General features: G+C 45.2%; 1 protein-coding gene across 5 annotated transcripts in view; it reads right to left on the bottom strand.

Annotated features, from left to right (window-relative positions):
- The window catches only part of LOC140201535 (NHS-like protein 1), a 291,096-nt gene that overhangs the window by 89,027 nt on the left and 179,156 nt on the right, over positions 1–22,913 (bottom strand). Inside the window, exon 1 of one of the 5 annotated variants that reach the window (XM_072265801.1) lies at positions 15,429–15,480. The exons of the other annotated variants lie outside the window; for them this stretch is intronic. Within the exon in view, the coding sequence (XP_072121902.1) occupies positions 15,429–15,462 (34 nt within the window). The 5' untranslated portion in view covers positions 15,463–15,480. Of the gene's footprint in view, positions 1–15,428; positions 15,481–22,913 lie in introns of those variants that run through there. 5 annotated transcript variants of the gene reach the window in all.

Here is a 22,913-nt window from a genome sequence, read left to right as displayed (position 1 = left end):
ACTTAATAGAATCGGGAAGATTAAACCAAAACCGATTTGTAGAAAAAAATCGACACGTACACACATGCGCACGTCACGCATGCGCACACAGGTGCCCGCGCAAGGCTTCATGGTCATGGTAGTCTTTCTCAGGTAAACACAAGTGTCCCGTATTTGACTGCTACTTTTGTCCCTTATTTGGGAGTGAGAAAGTTGGCAACCCTACCCGTGACTAGGCTGGGGTTAAACAGGTGGGTTACTGAGCAGGGGTGAGGCTCGTTAGCCCGAAAGGCCCTGTTCTATGCTGAACCTCTAAATAAATAAACTAAGGGTATAGAACATAACATAAACACGAGAGATTATGCTGGAAATCCAGAGCAACACACACACAAAATGCTGGAGGAACCCAGGCAGCATCTTTGAGGGGAATAAGCAGTCAACGTTTCGGGCCGAGACCATTGCTCAGGACTGTAAGGGAAGGGGATCCTAGAATAAAGTGGTGAGGGGAGTGGGGACTGAAATAAGAAGCTGGGACGTGATAGGAGGAAAAGGTAAAGGGCTGAAGAAGGAGGAATCTGATAGGAGAGGAGAGTGGACCATGGGACAAAGGGAAGGAGCCTGTAAATGGAGAACTACAGAAAGGACAGACGAGACAGTCCAGGGATGTGGGATTCACAGAGGTATACAGGACAGAAAGAGGCCTTTCAGCCTGTCTTATCCATTCTGACCAAGTTGGATAATTGAGTGAGACTCATTCATCTGACTTAGCCCGTAATCACAGCAACAACCTTGCACTCAACGTCAGTAAGACCAACGAACTGATTGTGGACTTCAGGGCGGGTAGGACGAGGGAACACATACCAGTCGTCATAGAGGGATCACAAGTGGAGAGAGTGAACTATTTCAGGTTCCTGGAATCAACATCTCTGCGGATCTATCCTGGGCCCAGCATATCGATACAGCTACAAAGAAGGCACAACAGTGGCTATATTTCATCAGCAGGTTGAGGACATTTGGTATGTCACCAAGCACACTTACAAATTTCTACTGGATTTATAATGGAGAGCATTCTAATGGGCTACATCATCGCCGGGTATCGGGTGGAGGGGGTGGCTACAGCACAGGACTGAAAGAAGCTGCAAAGTATTGTAAACGTAGTCAGCTCCATCTTGGGCACTGGCCTCCATAGTATCCAGACCAGCTTCGGAGAGTGATGCCCCAAAAAGATGGCATCCATCATTAAGGACACCCATCACCCAGGAAATGCCCTCTCTCACCGTTACAGTCAGGAAGGAGGTACAGAAGCCTGAAGGCACACACTCAGCGATTCAGTAACAGCTTCTTCCCCTCTGCCATCTGATTCCTGAATGGGCGTTGAACACGTGAACACTATCTCACTACTTTTTTTCTCTTTTTTCACTACTTATTTAATATAACTTTTTAAAAATAGATAAAAAAAGTGACGTAATGTTCACGGGTTCATTTCGGGATCCGATGGCAGAGGGGAAGAAGCTGTTCCTGAATCGCTGAGTATGTGTCTTCAGGCTCCTGTACCTCCTTCCTGACGGTAACAATGAGAACAAGGCATGACCTGGGTGACGGGGGTCCTTAACGTTGACGTCATCTTTCTGGGGCATCGCTCCTTGAAGGTGTCCTGGATACTGCGGAGGCCAGTACCCATGATGGAGCTGACTAAGTTTACAACTCTCTGTAGCTTATATCAATCTTGTGCAGTGTCCACCCCCCCCCACAACCCCACACCAGATGGTGATGTAGCCAGTTAGAATGCTGTCCAAGGTACACACACTTCTTACTGCAATTCACAGTCTTTATTATTATACATTGCATTGTACTGCTGCTGCAAAACAACAGATTTCACAACATATGCTGGTGATATTAAACCTGATTCTGATTCTGACATTTAAAAGACATGGATGAAGGGCAAACGGAGGGCTATGTGGGCTAGATTGATTTTAGAGTAGGCTACAGGGTCAACTCCAGACTGTGGGCTGAAGGGCCCATACTTCGCTGTCCCGTCTGTTCTATAGCCCTCGTGATTTTATAAACCTCGAAGTCCACTCCTCAGGTGCCCATCTCAAAGGGGAAAGGGTCCTGCTCTCTCTCGTTTCAGCTCCCCTACTTGGTACCAGAGTAACAAAGTGCTCAGAGAGCAGAGCCCTCCTGTACCACCGTGCTAAAGCGCTGCCAAGCAAAGAGGCCACGCGCTCTGCAACAGAGAGTGCTCACAGGCTCGCTCAGAATACCATTGTATCCAGGGAAAGGAGGAAATAAAGAACTTACACAGAAGTTACGTCGCCCTGACAACATATCCATCTCATCACAAAGCACTTTATCCCTGCAGCAGAGCAGAGACTGTTGTTTTGTACAGGCACAGCAGGGCTCTCTAAACAGCGTCAATAAATTAATCACTTTTGTTTGGCTTGACGGGGCAGTGTGGGTCAGGATAATGGGTGAATGTTTTTGTAACGAGAGGACTCGATAAAAAAGCAAGGGTGTGGCAAAGGAGGAGGTTGAGGGAAGATTTGATAGAGGTATTCAGAGTTATTAAGGGTAGAGCTAGGGTAAACGTGAAAAGGCATTTTCCACTGAGGTTGGGTGAGACTAGAGCTAGAGGTCCTGGTTTAGGGTGAAAGGTGAAATGTTTAAGGAAAACTTCTGGTGAGAGTGTGGAAGCAGAAATGGTGGATGTGTGTTTTGATTTCAATATTTATGAGAAAGTTGGATAGGTATGTGGATGGGAGGGGTATGATGCAGGTGCCGGTCGATGGGATGAGGCAGATTAATGGTTTGGCACAGACTAGATGGGCCAAAGGGCCTGTTTCAGAGCTGTAATGCTCTATGACCCTATGATGTAATGCTGAGACTTTAGAAGGCATTGGTCAGACCACATTTTGAGCATTGTGAGCAGTTTCGGGATCTGTATCTGTGTTGGCATTGGAGAGGGTCCAGAGGACGTTCACGAGAACGATCCCTGGAGTGAAAGGGTTAACATACGATGAGCATGCAATGGCTCTGGGCCTGTACTTGCGGCAGTTTAGAAGAACGAGGGGTGATCTCATTGTGACCTGTCAAATATTGAAATGCCTAGACAGAGTGGATGTGGAGAGGATGTTTCCTATAGTGAGGGGCATGTAGGACCAGATGGCACAGCCTCAGAAGTGAGGGACATCCATTTAGAACAGAGCTGAGGCAGAATTACTTTAGCCAGATGCTGGTGAATCTGTGGAATTCATTGTCACAGATGGCTGGAAAGGCCAAGTCATTGGGTATATTTAAGGCAGAGGTTGTTAAATTCTTGATTAGTCAGGGCATCAAAGGTTACGGGGAGAAGGCAGGAGAATGGCTTTGTGAGGGATAATTCATCAGCCATAGTAGACCAGAATAGATGGACCGAATAACTTAATTTTGCTTCTAAGGGCGAGTTATGCCTTAAAAAAGTCCACTCAAACAGGCAAACAGGACTGTGATAGGAACGTGAAGTTCCATCCCACCAGATTCAGGAACAGTTACTTTTCTGCAACCATCAGGCTCCTGAACAGACCAACATGTTCTCAACCAAACCTCGGTAACAAAACACTGCAGATTGCCTCTTCCACTACCATGGTCCTGTCTCTGATCGCGTTTTTCCACACTCTCTTGTTTATGCAGCTCTTTTTCTTCACTCTCCTGTGTAATTTAATTTAGATTCTCTGTGTGTTCTCTACGTCTCTCGAGAATTTAAGGTTAGCTTTATTTGTCACATGTACATTGAAACATACAGCAAAATGTGTCAAATCAATCAGCAAGGGTTGTGCTGAGGTCAGTCATTCAGCCTGCAAATGTCACCACAACGTAGCACACCCTCAACTCGCTAACCCTAACTGTACGTCTTTGGACTGTGGGAGGAAACCAGAGCACCCAGAGGAAACCCACGCCGTCTCGGGGCGAACGTACAAACTCCTACAGGCAGCCGCGGGAATTGAATCTGGACCTTACAGCTGGCTCTGAAAAGCGATGCGCTAACTGCTTACTCTACCATGTTGATACTCATATACATGCCAAGAAACTCATCTTGACGTTAAGACTACATTTAATTCGGTCATCAGCAGAACGTGAGGGGAAACTTCTTCACTCAGAGGGTAGTGAGTGTGTGGAACAACCTGTCAGCACAAATAGTGCATGGATGGGAGGGACATGGAGGGCTACGGTCCCAGTGCTGGTCAATGGGTCTAGGCAGTTTAAATGGCTCAGCATGGACTCGACGGGCTGAATGGCCTCTTTCTGAGCTGTACTTTTCTATGACTTCAGATAAACCATGAATTTGTATCTTAACAACACAAACAAAATGCTGGAGGAACTCAGCCAGCCAGGCAGCATCCATGGAAAAGAGTAGTCTTGACCTGAAACATCGACTGTACGAGGGGTGATTGATAAGTTAGTGGCCTGCGGTTGGGAGTCAATTTTTAAAAAACCTAGCACATTTATTTTTCCTACATTTACACACTTAGTCCAGCGGTCGTGGAGCATACGGATCCCTTCTTTGTAGAAGTCGGTGTCTTGGATCTCCAGAAAGTGGTCCACAGCAGGGGTGACTGATAAGTTCGTGGCCTAAGGTAGAGGGAGATGAGTTATTAACTTCAAGCTTTCTGCATTTTCACTCAAACAGTTGAACTGCATGTGCATGTAACGAGAGCGGTATAACTCATGTCCTTCTACCTTAGGCCACAAACTTATCAATCGCCCCTGCTATGGACCACCTGGAGGTCTAAGCCATTCTCGTTACATGCATGTGCAGTTCAACTCTTTGAGCGATAATGTAGAAAGTTTGAAGTTAATAACTCATCTCCTTCTACCTTAGGCCACGAACTTGTCAATCACCCCTGCTGTGGACCACTTCTACAGAGAAGGGATCCACATGCTCCACGACCGCTGGACTAAGTGTGTACATGTAGGAGAGGACTATGTTGAAAAATAAATGTGCTAGGTTTTCTAAAATTGACTCCTTCTACCTTAGGCCACGAACTTGTCAATCACCCCTCGTACTTTTTTCTATGGATGCTGCCTGGCTTGTTGAGTTCCTCCAGCATTTTGTATGAAATGTTCATTGGATTTCCAGCATTTTTCACCTTCAGCTTAAGCGTGGCATATAGAACAGTACAGGCCCTTCAGCTTACAATGTTGTGCCAACCTCTGAACCTACTCTACAATCAATCTAACTCTTCCCTCCATTTTTCTATCATCTATGTGCCTATCTTAGAGCTTCTAAAATGTCCCTAATGTATCTGCCTGTACCACCACCCCTGGCAGGGCATTCCATGAACCTCTCACTCTGTGAAAAAAAGTACCTCTGATATCCCCTTAAACATTCCCCTGCTCACCTTGAAATTCTACCTTTTTGTATTAGCAATTTTCACCGAGGAAAAGGTCTCTGGCTGTCCACTCTATGCCTGTTATCTAGTACACCTCTATCAAGTCACCTTTCATCCTCCTTTCCTCCAAAGAGAAAAGCCCTAGCTCACTCAACCTACCCTCCTAAGCCTTGCTCTCTAATCCAGGCAGCATCCTGGTAAATCTCATCTGCAGCCTCTCTAAAGCTTCCACATCTTTCCTGTAATGAAGTGACTAGAAATAAACACAGTACTCCACATGTGGTCAATCCAGGATTTTGTAGAGCTGCAATATTATCTCATGGCTCTTGAACTCAAAGGCCAACACATCATATACCTTCTTAACCCCCAATCAACTTGCATGGCAACTTTGAGGGATTTATGGACGTGGATTACAAAGTGCCTCAGTTCCTCCACAACATTAACAATTCTGCCATTGACCCTTCAACCTTGAGCTTCAAAAGTGAATCACTTCACTTTAACTATTCAATCCCACATTCACATTCAGTATCCTGGTAAATCTCCACTAAGTTTCCATCTTCCCATAACGAGGCATGAAGATATGAACATAATACTCCGATCTTAACCCTAGCCTGAATGAAAAAGAACACACACTGTGTAGAAGCAAAGAGGTTCTAACAACGCCAAGGTAACAACTGGAATAAAAAAATTAGAGGCTGCTCTTACGGTGCCACAGAGAACATTCTACGCTCTTCCGGAACCTTCTTTTCCCTCGCTGCCTCTTGGTCTGAGGTTTGGCCAGCATGGAGGAGTACAGGGGAATAAGCTCATCCTCATCTTCGCCAGCATCGGTGCAGGACACGGGGCATGTGGGCTGCCGCATTCGCCTGGCCAGGAGCAGCTTCGGGGGAATCCCAGGCACCATCACACTCATGGTGAGCGGGGGAGCGGGAGGCTGCTGTGGGCCACTAACCTCTCCCTCCCAGCACGCTGTCAAACGGTGGAGAAAAGATTCACGATTGGCTGTCCCACTTAACCCCCGGGGCACGGCACACTCAGGTAGCTAGTGGGGAGAACGTTGAAACAGATTTCCTCCCTCTCTCCCAGCACATATTAAATTCTATTACAAGCATCAGAATTTTGAAAGTAAGCCTGACTCTGGGGCCAAGAAAAGAGAGAAGGAGGATCTGGGTCCTGCCAAATTTGATTCAGTTGGTCTGCACCTTGGGTAAGATCTTCCCTTCAGCCTCAACACTAACCTGAGGCTGTCACTTGGTTATTCTAAGCTTTATCCCGGATAATCCCTTCTAAGACATTTAAATGGAATGTCGTCACTGCTGGTTGTGTGCCTGTTTACTTCTTCACTGGGGAAGGTGGGGGCAGGGTTGTTGGGGTTTGGTTATGTGGGTGGAAAAACCTAGGTTTAATTCCAGCGGCTCTCTGTAAGGGGACCATGAGTTTCCTCCGGGTGCTCCAGTTTCCCCCAGTGTTCTAAAGACGTGCGGGTTTAGGGCTAGTAGGTTATGGGCGGGTACGCTATGTTTTTTGCCGGAAGTGTGGCGACACTCGCGGGCTGCCTCCAGCACATCCTCGATGCAAACGACGCATTTCACTGTATGTTTCAGTGTGTCAATGAGCACTCACTGGGCATGTTATGAGGTACACCTGTATACCTGCTCATTAATGCAAATATCTACTCATCCAATCATGCGGCAGCAACTCAACGCATAAAAGCATGCAGACAAGGTTAAGAGGTTCAGCTGTTGTTCAGACCAAACATCAGAACGGGGAAGAAATGTGAACTAAGTGACTTTGACTGCAGAATGGTTGTTGGCGCCAGACGGGGTGGCTTGAGTGTCTCAGAAACTGCTGATCTCCTGGGATTTTCACCCACAACAGTCTCTCTAGAGTTTACAGAGAAAGGTGTAAAAAACAAAAAAAATCATCTAGTGAGCAGCAGTTCTCTGGGAGAACATGCTGAGACTGAGAGAGGTCAGATGAGAATAACCAGACTGGTTCAAGCTGTCAAATAACCACGCGTTACAACAGTGGGGTGCAGAAGAGCATCTCGGAACGCACAACACGTCAAACTGGGCTACGGTAGCAGAAGGCCACACTGGGTCCCATTCCTGTGGCCACTTAGGTGCCACCCATACCTAATGGAGTGTACGTTTCAATGTCTTGTGACAAATAGAAATAGTATTTATTTTCTGTGGGTCCCATGTTTTCTTTTGCCTTTGGGTTACTATCATCACCCTCCATGGCGGTCTGCAGTTATACCAGTGAAGCTTTCACACTGAGCTACAAATTGGCCCAAGAGGTTTCACCAACCATCTTAACAGGGTTAAGATGCTTAATAGCAAACAGAGTAATTTTGGGGTGGATGGGCAACTGATAGAGTCCTTAATACTGATGCATACATCCCATATATAAAAGAGAAACATGTAGACGTGGTCATCATGTGGAGTCCCTGCTACAGCACAGAAACAGGCCCTTCAGCCCATCTAGTGTGTGCCAGCCTGGTCTTGTACCTAATTCAATCCACCACAGCCCTCTACCCCCATGCCTCACCAAACGTCTCTTAAATGTTACAACTGAACCTGCATCCACCACTTCTGCTGGCAGCCTGTTCCACACTCTCACCACCCTGAATGAATTTCCCCCTTAAACATTTCAACTATAACCCATGACCTCTAGTTCCAGCCTCACCCGACCTCAGTGGAAAATGCCTGCTTGCATTCACCCTCTCTATACCCCTCATAATTTCATAACCCTCTGTAAGATCTCCCCTCAGTCTTCTGCGCTTCAGGGAATGAAGTTCAAGTCTACTCAACCCATCCCTATAACTCAGGCCCTCAAGTCCCAGCAGCATCCGGGTCCAATGTTGACATGTAACCCATGATCTGTGGTTGTAGTCCCACTCGATCTCAGTGGAAAAACCCTGCTTACATTTACCCTATCTACTCCCCTCATAATTTTGTATACCTCTATCAAATCTCCTCTCAATCTTCTACATTTCAAGGAATAAAGTCCGAACCTATCCTCCAGTCCCAGCAACATCCATGTAAATTTTCCCTGCACTCTTCAACCTTGCTTACATCTTTCCTGTAGGTAGGTGACCAAAACTGTACACTATACTCCAAATCAGGCCTCACCAACGCCTTATACAACTTCAACATAACATCCCATCCCCTGTACACAATACTTTGATCTATGAAAGCAAATTTGCCAAAAACTTTCTTTACAACCCTATCTACCTGTGACAACACTTTCAACATCTACCCTCCTTTGAAAGTGCAGTCAGAGTTGCAATGGAAGAAGTGTTTGCAGATGACATAAAGGCTGGTGCTGTTGTGTAGGTTACAGATTCTTTGGTCAGAGAATGTGGAATTCATCGCCACAGACGGCTGTGCAGGCTGTGGAGGTTGACAGGTTCTTAATTAGACAAAGGTTACAGAGAGAAGGCAGGAGAATGGGATTGAGAGGAATAATAAATCAGCCAAGATGGAATGTCAGGACAGACTTGATGGACCAACTGGTCTAATTCTGTTTCTATATCTTATTTATTTACTTAGAGACACAGTGTGTCGCAAGCTCTTCTGGCACAACGAGACACACTGCCCAGCAATCCACCTATTTAACCCTAGACTAATCACAGGACAATTTGCAATGACCAATTAACCAGCATGACTTTGGGCTGTGGGAGGAAGCCCATGCAGTTCATGAACAGAACATAAAATCTCCTTACAGATGCTGCTGGAATTGAACTCTAAAGTCTAGAACGCCCCAAGTTATAAAGCATCACAGTAACCACTACACTGCTGAGGCACCATGGTAACCGCTACACTACCGTGGCGCCACGGTAACCGCTACACTATCATGGCAGCATGTAACCACTACACTATCGTGGTGCCACGGTAACCGCTACACTATCATGGCAGCATGGTAACCACTACACTATCGTGGTGCCACGGTAACCGCTACACTATACTAGGTTGTCATAGGTTACAACAGAACACTGATTTGATGCAGAGCTGGGCTGAGAAGTGACAGATGGAGTTCGTGGAAAAGCGTGAAGTGCTTCTTCTACTCTGCCATCTGATTCCTAAATGGACATTGAACCCTTGAACACTACCTCACTTTTAAAATATATATTATTTCTGTTTTTTTGCATGATTTTTAATCTCCAATACACATATACTGTAATTGATTTAATTATTTATTTGTTATTATTTTTCTTTCTTCTATATTGTGTCTTAGCATTGAACTGCTGCTGCTAAGTTAGCAAATTTCACGACACATGCTGCTGATAATAAAACTGATTCAGAATCTGAGATTCACTTTGGAAGGTTATAGTTGAAGGCAAAGTACAGGGTTATTGGTTAGATTCTTGGCAATGTGAAGGAACTGAGGGATCTTGAGGACCACATCTATCGATCTATCAAACTTTCAGTGCTAATTAAGAAGATTAAGAAAGCATATGGTGTGTTGGCCTTTATTAGTCAGGGATTGAGTTCAGGAGCCGTTCCAGCTAACCATCCTTCCTGAAGCAAACGATTAGCCTCATACTGGCTGCCGTGTTTCAGAAAGCATTTGAAACCCAACACACTGTTCAGAAGATAAACACACCTACAGTTGAGGCTTTGACTGTACAGACGAACAGGAAACTGTTACATCTTCCACCCTAACAACTGCTTCCACTTTAGGAACATACCATCTTGTTAAACACACTCACACTGACATTCGGTAACACCAAACAGATGGCAGACAAGCAGAGGGAGCTGCTTCTACATGGGGTGGTCAGAGAGGGTGGTGGTGGTGGAAATGAGGGAGATGGGGAGGGGAGGCAGAAGGAGAGAGAGGAGGGAAAAGGTGGTAGAGGGGGAGAGAGGGGTACAAGAAGAGGAGAGGAGAGGAGGTAGAGTAGAGGAGGAGGGGAGAAAGGTGTAGAGGGGAGAAAAAGAGCAGAGAGAGGAGAGAGAAGGGGCAGAGAGGGGGTGAGAGGGGGTGAGGGGTGAGAGAGGGGAGAGAGGGGGAGGGAGGGGGGAGGGGGAGAGAGGGGGGAGGGGGAGAGAGAGGGAGAGAGAGAGAGGGGGGAGAGAGGGGAGGGTGAGAGGGGAGGGTGAGAGTGGACAGAGAATATGGTGAAAAAACGGGAGAGCTAAGGGAGAGAGAGTGAGTTCCGGGCACAGGCACTCCCAGGGCTGTGGACTAAGCCCAATGCTGTTCACACTGCTGACGCATGACTGTGTTGCAGGCAGGATCCAGCTCACACCGTGCCATCACATTTCCAGATAACACAACATGGATGGCCTTATCAAGAACAATGACGAGACGTTGAGGAAGTGGAGCGGCTGATGGATTGATGTGAAAAGAGCCTAAGCCTGAACGTGGAGGAGACCAAGGAAATCACTTCAGGAAGATGCAGACTAAATATCCCCCTCTGTGAATACATGGCTCCTCCATAGAGAGAGTCAAGTGTACCAAGTTCCTGGGAGCTCACATCACAGATGACCTCACCTGCTCCCTTTAATTATCACCTTCCTGAACAAGAAGGCACAGCAGCACCTCTACTTCCTAAGAAGACTGAGGAAAGCAAGGCTCCGCCGGTCCCACCATCTTAACTGTGCTTTTCCAGGAGGACCATTGAGAGCTTCCTGACAAGCTGCATCTCCATCTGGTCTGGGAGCAGTCGCGTATCAGACCAGTAGTCCATACAGAGGACTGTGAGAACAGCTGGGAGGATCACAGGAGTCTCCTTACCATCCATCGGGGACACTTATCAGGAGTGCTGCATGTGCAGGGCCTTTAGTATTGTTAATGATACCAGGATTCATCCAGAATCCTCTGACTTCCTTCCGTCAGGTAAGAGACTCCAACACATAAAAACAAAACGGTCAGGATGAGTACGTTTCCTCCCCCCAGCAACTAGGCTTCTGAACTATATATATAGCTAAATGACAATAAACAACTTAAATGGAGGTTAGGTTCAAAACTACTCTGTGGTGGATTTAACAAGGCGGGACAGGGTCAGTAATTACTACTGCCTCTTGCTTGCAAAGGGCTGATTTTCCAAACTCAAATTTATTTATGAAATCAGAAGCAAGCCACCAAAGCCCAGCAGATCTCCAGTAAACTAAAAAAGGCTTTCTATTTTTAAGCATTCCAACACAATTCATTTCCTTCCAAGTGCCTCATTAGAAGCCTTCATATCGTTGGCTTTCTCCAGCCCTTCCTCATTACACTGGGATCTTTCTCCTGAAGGTTCAGCAGCTTTGTTCAGTTATAATGTTACATAGCACAGACACAGACCATTTGCTCCATCGAGCCCGCGCTGACCGCCAACGATCCTCCCTCATGTTTACACCCATCCTGCATCAATTCACCCCACATTCCCATTAACTCCACCAGGTTCGACAGATCTACAAAGGGTCATGGTCAATTGAGCTACTGACCTGCGCATTGCTTGGATGTGGGAGGAGATCACTGCATCCGGTCCTGCGCAGCCATGGGAGAGAACGTGCAAACTCCATATAGTCAGCAGGGGAAAACAGGACTGAACACAGGTGGTGCCACACTGGTGCCAAGATTAAGGAAGGCTTTTTTGTTGATCCACAAATCAAACAGGTCATCAATGACAGGCAATTTGAGGAAATTCTAATGGGACCAGAGAAAATCGCACTGTACGGCTGCTGCAAAACAATAAATTTTATGGCACATGTCGATGAATATAACCCTTACTCTGATTCTGATTTACTTTGAAACCCTTATTTTGATTCACCCAGGGGAACAAACAGAGCATTTTTGTACAGTAGAAGGTGCACCTGGGGTACTAGATATTCTGTTGTCATCTCCTTGCTGCCAAATTTGATAAGGTGATTTATATTCATGGACACCATAATGCAAAAAGTCTATGGCAGGCTTGGTTTCTGGAGATTTTATCAGAATGCAAGTTTGTAGAATTTTTTGACAAGGTATATCGTGTATCATTAAGATATACAGTCGGCCCTCCTTATCCGCGAGTTCTGCGTGTGCAAATTCAACCAACCGCGAATCGAGAAAACCCGGAAGTGCTCTTCCAGCACTTGTTGTTTGAGCTTGTACAGACTTTTTTTTCTTGTCATTATTCCCAAAACAATGCAGTATAGCAACTATTTTACATATCATTTACATTGTGTTAAATATTATAAGTAATCTAGAGATGACTTAAAGTATATGGGGGGATGTGCGTAGGTTATCATGGATCAGGATTAAAAAAAACCGTAAAGTTATTTTACCAAGTAAGTCGGAACAGGTACATCCGGTATTATTTTTTGCCAGTTAGTCAAACGTTTGTCTTAGTATATAGTATATATTTTACCTTTCTATGAACTTAAAACACTTAAGAAATGTATGTTTCAGTGCTGGGCTCGGGAACGGAAATTCCCGAGTTCGATCCAGTGACAGACAGCTCCCGAGCGTGCTCTCCATCCGTGCCGGGTTGATGTGGAGGATCAAAAACCCAAAACCCCACAAAATCCAGTAATTAAACCACTGCGTTGCTTAGTAATAATTGTAACTTTCATCTGGGTAGGGCCTTTCTCACTTTATCCTTTAAAATTGTTCCTATCATTGACCGACTGTAGCCTAAAGCTTTTCCAATGACCGATGGCATTTCACCTCTTTCTGATTGCTTTATTTCCACTTTATTTTCAATCGTGATCGTGATTATTTTCGCAAACAGAAACCCTGTGGATTCAGAGCTCCGCCGCCGGGTCCTAATGTCCACCACACTGAGACAGGTTAAATAAGGTCCGGGGTTCCGCTGGGTCCTAAGGTCCACCTCATTGAGACAGGTTGAATAAAGGTCTTGAGCATCCGCGTTTTTTGGTATCCGCGATGGGTCCCGGAACCAATCCCTCTTGGATAAGGAGGGCCGATTGTATAAGTATCCTTTGGTTACTTTAAGGGTTCCATTCCTGATAACTGCATTTTCTACAAGTCAGAAACTAATAATTTCCCACACAACTAAGATAAAATCCCATTGTCTGAAATGGTTGAGACGATCCTTCCTAATGTGCTATTTCCTCTCAATACTGTATCATGCTCCCATTCGTTTGCTATCACTGCCCCTATTGTATCTCTGTGTATGTTCTTCTTAGAATCCTGTCATCAAATATTTCCCATTGTCACCCCAACACCATCAGTAATTAAATCCACGAAATGTATAGTATATCTCTTTTGTTAATGAACTCCACACAACATTGTTAGACTAACAAAACAAATGTCAGCTGAGATGGTTAACAACCAAACTGTACGTGTCCATTTAAGGTAGTGCAGTGATAACTCATGAAAACAGGAAAAAGCTGGAAGAGCGAGAAGGTTGAGGAGTTGCAGAAGACATGGAGTGTTCCTTACAACCAGTCAAATGATGACTGGATTGTGATCTATACTCTTCTTCATACTTCTGGGGGTATTTCCATGTCTGCTCTGCCATAACCTGCAAAGCACCGTAATTCATATACAGGCTTGAATACTGGACAATAACAGAGAACATGAATAGTCCCCATGGAAATTTTGTTGGGATGGGCCCTCCTTTCACGTTTCCTGTTTTTATTCCCCATCACCACCAGGAGTCTGCAGAAGTTCATCGTGACATCTAAAACCTTGACAAACTTCTAAAGGTGTGTAGTTGGAAGTGCGATGACTGGCTGCACCACAGACTGGCGTGGAAACACCAATGCATTGAACGGAAAAGCCTACAAAAGGTGGTGGGTTTAGCCCAGTACATCGTGGGTAGAGCTCTCCCAACCATTGAGCACATCCACATGAAACGTTGCCGTAGAAAAGCGGCGTCCATCATTAGAGATCCCCACCATCCAAGCAAAGCTCTCCTCTCTCTGCTGCCATCAGGTAGAAGGTACAGGAGCCTCAGGACTCGCACCACCAGGTTCAAGCACAGTTACTACCCCTCAAAGATCAGGCTCTTGAACAAAAGGGGATAACTACACTCACTTGCCCACCCATTGAGATGTTCCCATAACCAATGATCTCACTTTAATATGAGGAGTCCAGTGGAGTTCTTTAATGTTATGCAATATTCCCTTTCCAGTAGAACTGGCAATATTCTCTAAGTCTCCCTGTGGAGTGTTATCCACAGTGATGAAAGATTAGCTTTACTTGTCACATGTAGATTCAGTGGCCACTTTATTAGGTACCTCCTTGTTTGTGTTCTTCTGGGCTGTAGTCCATCCACTTCATGATTCCACATGTTGTGCGCTCAGAGATGCTCTTCTGCACACCACTGTTGTGATGTGTGGTTATTTCAGTTGCTGTCAGCTTGAACCAATCTGGTCTTTCTCCTTTGATCTTTCTCATTAACAAGGCATTTTCACCCACGGAACTTGCACTATACAAATGTACCTAATAAAGAGGCCACTGACTGCGCTCTGCGATCTGTTTTTTCGTACTACAGGTATCCCCCGCTATCCAAAAGTAGAGAGTTCCTATGAAACCTTTCGTAAGCCGAAATGGCGTAAAGCGAAGAAGCAATTACCATTAATTTATACGGGAAAAATTTTTGAGCGTTCACCAAAAAATAACCTGCCAAATAACACATAAAACCTAAAATAACACTAACACATAGTGAAAGCAGGAATGATATGATAAATACACAACCTACATACAGTAGAAATAATGTATGCACAGCGTAGTTTCACTTACCAGAATCGAGAAGACAGCGAGCACACTGGAAGGTTCACACATTTTTCTATCATACAGTACTTTGTAAGCACTCAAAACATCCTGCAAACCTGCCCTAAACCTACGTGCCCTTTCAAGATTAAAGTCATACTTCTCTGCAATCATTGCAGCACTGTCAATTGTACTGAAAATCTCACGCAGTTGAAAGCTATGGCGTGCGCGCTGCCTCTATAACGGCTCGCTGCAAAACAAATGCTGAATGCTATTTTCGCTTTTTGCCTTTTTTCGTAAAAGCTAAAATCCTCTTCGGACTTCTCTCGGTTAGCAAAAACAGGTACTAATGTAGGTCTTTCGTAAAGGTGAAGTGGCGTAAAGCAAACTTTCGAAAAGCGGGGGATATCTGTACCTCAATGTACTTACCTATGGAATAATTGTCTGTAGGACACGCAACCATAGCTTTTTAATATATCCCAGTACAGGCGACAGTGATAAGCCAATTATTGCAGTGACCTTTAGTACTTGAAGGACCTTGTGATGCTGACCAAGTAGCAGAATTGCATTCCTAACTGCTTGCTCTACCTGCTATGTACTTTCAGTGTTTCACAGGCCAGCTCATGATAGCTCTGCTCTACATAACCAGCTGACAGCTTCCCACGCACTGCTTATTCACTCTTCCCAATAAGGAGAATAACTTGAACGGGAAAATCTGCAGATGCTGGGAATCCAAATTGGAACTCAAGACTTCTTCCAGCATTTTGTGTGTGTTGCAAGGACTTTTATACCTGTTCTTAGTATTCTTTATTGTTTTTCTTAATTTTTTGCACGGTTCCTGCTAAAAGTTAGTGAACTGTTGGATCCACTTTGGTTTCCCTCTCTTGGCAAAACCTCATATCATGTCAGGAAGTTAGGGTTTTTTTTACACTCAGGATGATAGTTGTGTGGAACACCCTGCCAGGGGCGGTGGTAGAAGCAGATACCTTAGGGATGTTTAAAAGACTGTTAGATAGTCACATGGCTGATGGGAAAATGGAGGGCAATGTAGGACAGAAGGGCTAGATTGATGTTAGAGTGGGTTATAAGGGGCGGCACAATATTGTGGGCTGAAGGGCCTGTACTAGGATGGAGTGTTCTATGTTTCATATTAAGGAAGAAGTCACAAGGAGAATGTTTGGCTCTTTATAATGTTAAAAGACATACATCAGCCAGGCCAAGGACAGAATGGACAGCCAGAGACTTTTTCCCAGGGCAGCAATTTTAAGAAGCATATTTTTCTGGCAGCCTTGAGACCCAAAGGGTCTTGTTTTACTGTTCTGTTCTGTGTGGTGAAAAAAGCACAACAGCGTCTCTTTCACCTCAGACGGTTGAAGAAGTTTGGTATGGGCCCCCAAATCCTAAGAACTTTCTACAGGGGCACAATTGAGAGCATCCTGACTGGCTGTATCACTGCCTGGTATGGGAACTGTACTTCCCTCAATCACAGAACTCTGCAGAGAGTGGTGCAGACAGCCCAGTGCATCCGTAGATGTGAACTTCCCACTATTCAGGACATTTACAAGGACAGGTGTAAAAAAAGGGCCCAAAGGATCATTGGGGACCCGAGTCTCCCCAACCACAAACTGTTTCAGCTGCTACCATCCGGGAAACAGTACTGTAGCATTAAAGCCAGGACCAATAGGTTCCGGAATAGCTTCCTCCACCAGGCCATCAGACTGATTAATTGACGCTGATACAGTTTCTATGTTATATTGTTGCACATACTATTTATTATAAATTACTATAAATGGCACATTGCACATTTAGACAGAGGCGTAGCGTGAAGATTTTTAGTTCAATAAGAGGGGAGAATCATCATCGAACTGTTTGCTTTCTGACGGGCTGCAGGAAGGTGGTGATGTCCACCAGCAGTCCTGAGCAGCTGTCCTTTCGTAGCAGTGAAGGAAAGGCAACAGTTAAGCAGAAGGAGAAGGAAAGGATTGGATTAGGTTCGTCGAGGCCTCCCCGATAGCTCCCATTGTCTTTTGGCCCAGACTTCGGAGGTCAAGAGCCAGTCAGCCGTGGAAACGAGACGAGCAGGTCCACTGAGCAGGCAGGGCAGGGAGAGAAACTGCTTCCCCTCCTGTGCAGTGAGAGCGATGTTCATCGCCCCGTGACCTCTGATGAGCGCTGAGCTGCTCCATGCTAGTAATTAAAGCCAGCTTAACCTATGGGTGTGTATTGCACCAACCACGAGGCTGCGCGCTCAGCCCCTGCTCGACTCACTTTACACTTATGATCACGTGGCTAAGTACAGCTCCATATTTAAGTTTCTGGTGACAACACTGTCGTTGGCCGAGTAGGAGGGAGATTGAGAATCCGGCTGAGTGGTGCCACAGCAAGAACCTCTTCCTCGACACCAGCAAGAACCAAGAAGCTGATTTAACAACTGTTCGCTCTGGGCACAGTGTAGTGTCCAAAGCCCACAGAAGTGCTCGCGTCTGACCGCAAGTTAGAACCTGTTCGACGACAGTCTCCTGCTTCAATGAAGCGGTGTAGTTTCCCATATAAATGAGGGGAATCCCAGCTATTTTCTCGATTGGTTTCTGTTCTTTAAGAGTTGTCCCAAATAAGCAGCTGCTCCAATTAACAGTAGTTAAGTAACAACGCTATTACTGCTACTGGCCCTGTCATAAATAATGTGTACTGGGTGGTAGCAGGGCGATCAGGAGTCCCCCAGCCTGGGAGAAGAAGTTGTTACCCAGCCTAACAGCCCTTGTCCTGATACGGTGGTAGCTTCCGCCTGATGGTAGGAGGTTAGAGAGATTGTGGGATGGATGAGAGGCGTCTATCTGCAGTCACATGGGCTGAACTGCAACAATATTTTGCATCGTAGAGATCTCAGGGTGACATTAATATTGTGCGCAACTGAGTTGACTAGTAAACCAGAGACATCTCAGACAGTCTGGTGTATTATCACTGTCTGACCCTGGGAAGAAGGCACTGGCTGCCTGCTCTACTCATGTCTCTTACCATCTTATACACCTCCATCACGTCTCATGTATGGGCAGAAGAGAATTATTGTAAAGCTGTCAAGTGACCTGACCAACACTCCCCATGAAGATCGAGAGGGGCATAAATTCGACTGGGCCTCAGTGAAAGTCATGGCGTAAGCACGCACGCAGCACACAAGAGAACTCCTAGAAGCGTGGTTTTCCGTGAACAATTCCGTAAGCAAGCACGTAGATCTTGATCCTACTTATGAGCCAATGCAGGCAAAATTCCAGAGGTTCACCACTCAGCCCATCAGCGTCGAGATTTCCTCCCAACATTGCAACCGAGTTGCTGAAACGACGTCCAGTCAGCCGATTGAAAAGTACATAAAGACCGAGCTTTCGGAGGACACAGCACAGTCAACAGCGCACTGACAATGTCTCCTCACGTGGTGATAAAACGCTTGCAAGAAAATTGCCAGGGTCAGAAAACAACTCAACCGAACTAGAAGAGAATTAATCACACAGATTTTCTTTGCCAAAAAGACCATCCCGACGCACTGTTCTGCGTTCTATGTCTAAGAATACACTGGAAGCCAGTGAAAGGAAATGGAAATTATCGGGATACAGGAACAGACTGGGTTCAGCAACATCCTTCATCTGGAGTGTCAGCGCTGATTAGGAAGTAGAATAATTATTTTTTCTGCATTTTTCTTGCAGTTCCACACACCCTCTCTATCAATTACCTCAGCCACTGTAAACACTTTAGGCCATTTATTATAATGCCTAATTATAAATGCTCACATTGTTAGTTCACGCAGATGCTTACACTCAGTGGCCACTTTATTTAAAGTACAACTGTACACCTGCTCATTAATGTAAATATCCAATCAGCCAATCACGAGGCAGCAACTCAATGCATAAAGGCACGCAGACATAATCAAGAGGTTCAGTTGTTGTTCAGACCAAATATCAGAATGAGGAAGAAATGTGATTTAAGTGGCTTTGACAGTGAGAATGATTGTTGGTCCCAGACAGCATGGTTTGAGTATCTCAAAAACTGCCGACTTCCTGCGATTTTCATGCACAACATTCTCAAGAGTTTACAGAGAATGGTGTGAAAAATAAAAAAAAACACGTCCACTGTGAGCGGCAGTCCTGTGGGCGAAAACGCCTTTTGATGACAGAGGTCAGGAGAATGGTCAAACTGGTTCAAGCTGACAGGAAGGCGAAGTAACTCAAATAACAACGTGTTACAACAGTGGTGTGCAGAAGAGCATCTCTGAGAGCTCAGCGTATCAAACCTTGGGGGATGAATTACTACAGCAGAAGACCATGAACGTACACTCAGTGACCGGTTTATTAGGTACAGGAGGTCAGTAGTAAGGGCCACTGTGTGTGTGTGTGTGTGTGTGTGTGTGTGTGTGAGAGAGTATGTGTGTGTCTGTGTCTGCATGTAAGTAAATTTTCCAGTATTTGTAGTATAGCAGCTTCTGTATTTGTCTAGAAGCTTAACTTTTTCTGCTAGCTTTTCTGCAGCAGGTGCCAAGCACTTGACTGTCTTCACAAGAATGTCGTTATTTTTTTAGTCAGAGTTAGCTTTTGTACAGGACAAACACAACTTTTTTATTCTTGCTCTTCTCTTCGTTCTTGTAACATTTAATAAAACAGCAACAAGATTAGAGAGTCATAGAAGAGTACAGCACAGAAACAAGCCCTTCGGCCCAAACAGTCTGTGCCAAACCAGTTAAACTGCCTCCTCCCATCGACCTGTCATATCGTGACATTCCATGTACGGTACCTATCCAAACTTCTCTTAAATGTTGAAATCAAGCTCGCATGCACCCACTTGTGCTGGGAGCCCATTCCACACACTCACCACACTGAGTGAAGTTTTCCCCCATATTCCCCATAAACCTTTCCCCCTTGACCTCTAGTTGTAGTCTCAGTGGAAAAACCCTGCTTGCATTTACCCTATCCATACCCTCATAGCTTTGTATTCCTCTATCAAATCTCCTCTTTTTTTTTAATCAATGCCTCAAGTTTTACTTCCGAACCTGATCACAAAATGATCAAGATTCAACAACATAATCACAAGAGATTTTGCATATGCTGGAAACCCAGAGGAACACACTCTCAGCAGGTCAGCTAGCGTCTATGGAGAGGAATAAACAATCGATGTTTTGGGCCGAAACCTTCATCTGGACTTCATCGACAACACCATCGCTGACCTGTTGCGTCTGTCTTGTGAGAGGTCCCCCAGCAGTGTTCCAGTTCAGGGGGCAAAAAGACCTCAAGACTGTAAAACATAGGAACAGAATTAGGCCATTTGGCCCATCAAGTCTGCTCCACCATCCTATCACGTCTGATTTATTATCCATCTCAACCCCATTCTTCTGCCTTCTCTCTGCAAACATTGGATGCCCCAACTTATCAAGAACCTACCAATCTCTGCTTTGAATATACCCAATGACTTGGCCTCCACAGCCAAGAATTCCACAGATTCAGCACCCTCTGGCTAAAGAAATTCCTCCTCATCTCTATTCTAAAGAGACGTCCTTCTATTCTGAAACTGCGTCCTGTGGTCAGAGATGCTCCCACAATAGGAAACATCCTCTTCACATCCACTCTATCCAGGCCTTTCAATATTCAATAGGTTTCCATGAGATTCCCCTCATTTTTCTAAACTCCAGTGAGTACGGGCCCAGAACCATCAGAAACGCCTCATAGGGTAACCCTTTCATTCCCAGGATAAGTCTCATGAACCTCCTCTGGACCCTCTTCAATGCCAGCACATCTTTTCCTAGATAAAGGGCCCAAAACTGTTCATAATACTCCAGTGTGGTCTGACCAGTGCCTTATAAAGCCTCAGCATTACATGCTGGCTTGAAAGGCGTCCCTTTAAGCAGCTGCTGGTTCTCCCTCAGACTCCATCTGTTTTCGGTGCTCTCTGTAAAGTGCTGGCAGGAGGCCGAGGGGCGGCTGTTGTGGCTTAGCAACATCTGCAAGCCGTTACGAGTAGCACATTGCGCTTTCCTCATATTTTCCATCTGAGGAAAACGCTTTCCTTTGCAAAGAAAGGGGGAGGAAAAATAAAAGTCGCAGGGATTAACACTAAGCTGCAGGCTCCCAGCAGCTCTGGCCTCCAGGCCCTCTGCCAGCACCGACCCACTGTTCATTCTCAGACAGAAACACTGCACGGTTTGCTCTCTACAACCGCTCTGAAGAGCAGAAATGCCTTTCACAACCCAAGGACCATCCCAAACCGACTGCCATATAGTCCCTGGCTACACTTATTTTATATTAAGAGACTACTAGACAGGAATATGGAGGAATTTAAGGTGGGGGGTTATATGGGAGGCAGGGTTTAAGGGTCGGCACAATATTGTTGGCCAAAGGGCCTGTACTGTGTTGTACTGTTCTATATGTTCTATATTTAAAGTGGATGTTTTACAATTTACAGTGGAATTACAATGAGAGGAAGTTACATATCCAAGTTTGGAGCGTAAATTCAGATTCAGATTTCGTTACTTATCACATGGTGCATTGAAACGTACTGTGAAGTGCGTCGGTTGCTTAACAAGGATGTGCTGGGGGCTGCCCACAAGTGTCACCACACAATCTGGTGCCAACATAACATGGGCCACAACGCTCGGCAGAACAACACGGAACACAACAAGCAAAAAAAACAAACACCTTTCCTCCCTCCCACCCACACATGCACATACACAGTAGGATTAGTCAGGGCGTCCAAGGTTACGGGAAGAAGCAGGAAAAAGGAATAATAAATCAGCCATGACTGAATGGTGAAACAGATGATAGGTCGAGTGGCCTAGTTCTGCTTCTATGTCTTATGATCTTATCAATTATCGCCAAAGTCTTGTCAACATTATGGGAAGTGCTTCAGCCAATTTGTAGACAAAAAGCTCTCATAAACAACGATGAGGACAATCAAAAGGCAAAAGAGACAGTAGGCCAGTGAACGTGTATAGAACATAAAACCGAACCGAACAGCACGGGAACAGGTCCTTCGGTCCATCATGTCTGTGCTAAACAGGATGCTGATTTAAACTGCACAATCGCCTGCACATTATCTACACCCTTTCATCCCTGCTTGGATCTGTCTGAATGCACGGTACATACACTTACATATCAGGCATTTGGGCACAGTAGCGCAGTGTCTAATGCAATGCTTTACGGTGCCAGCTGTAAGATCAGGGTTCAATTCCCACTCCTGTCTGCAAAGAGTCTAAACGTGACCACGTGGGTTTCCTCCGGGTGCTCTGGTTTCCTCCCACATGCCAAAGACGTATGAATTAGGGTGAGTAAGCTGAGGGCATGCTATGTTGGCACTGGAAACATGGCAGCACTGGCAGTCTGCCCCCCCCACCCCGTACACCCTCGACACAAATGGAGCATTTCACTGTATGGTTCGATGTATGTGCCCTCTTTGTACTACTTACTTAATTCAATTTTCAAATATTTACTTATTATTATATTTTTATTATTATGTACTGCCGCAAAACAAAAACTTTCACAACAAGTGCTGGTGATAGTCAACCTGATTCTAATTCTGACATGAGACATATAAAGTTAATCTTTAAAATCTTTAAATGACTCTTAAAAGTTACCCTATTTGTCCCCTCCATCTTTCCATGGTTGTACATCCTGGGCACTTTTCCACTCTCTCTGTAAAATAAAAACCATGAGGTACCCACCACGCTTTGTGTAAAATAATTTGCCTCCTACATCTCCTTTACATTTTCCTCCTCTCTCCATATACTGGTGTATTTGACATTATCATCGTGGGAAAAGTTTGAGTAAATTTATTATCACTTCCCTATTTACAACCCTGAGATTCATTTTCTTGCAGGCATAATTCGTAAATACAAGGCACACAACAGAATCAATGAAAGACCGCACCCAACAAGATAGACAA

Source organism: Mobula birostris, chromosome 8 (assembly GCF_030028105.1).
Source record: "Mobula birostris isolate sMobBir1 chromosome 8, sMobBir1.hap1, whole genome shotgun sequence".
NCBI lineage: Eukaryota > Metazoa > Chordata > Chondrichthyes > Myliobatiformes > Myliobatidae > Mobula > Mobula birostris.
Note: the sequence above shows the minus strand (reverse complement) of the source record. Positions and strands in the feature narration are given on the sequence as shown.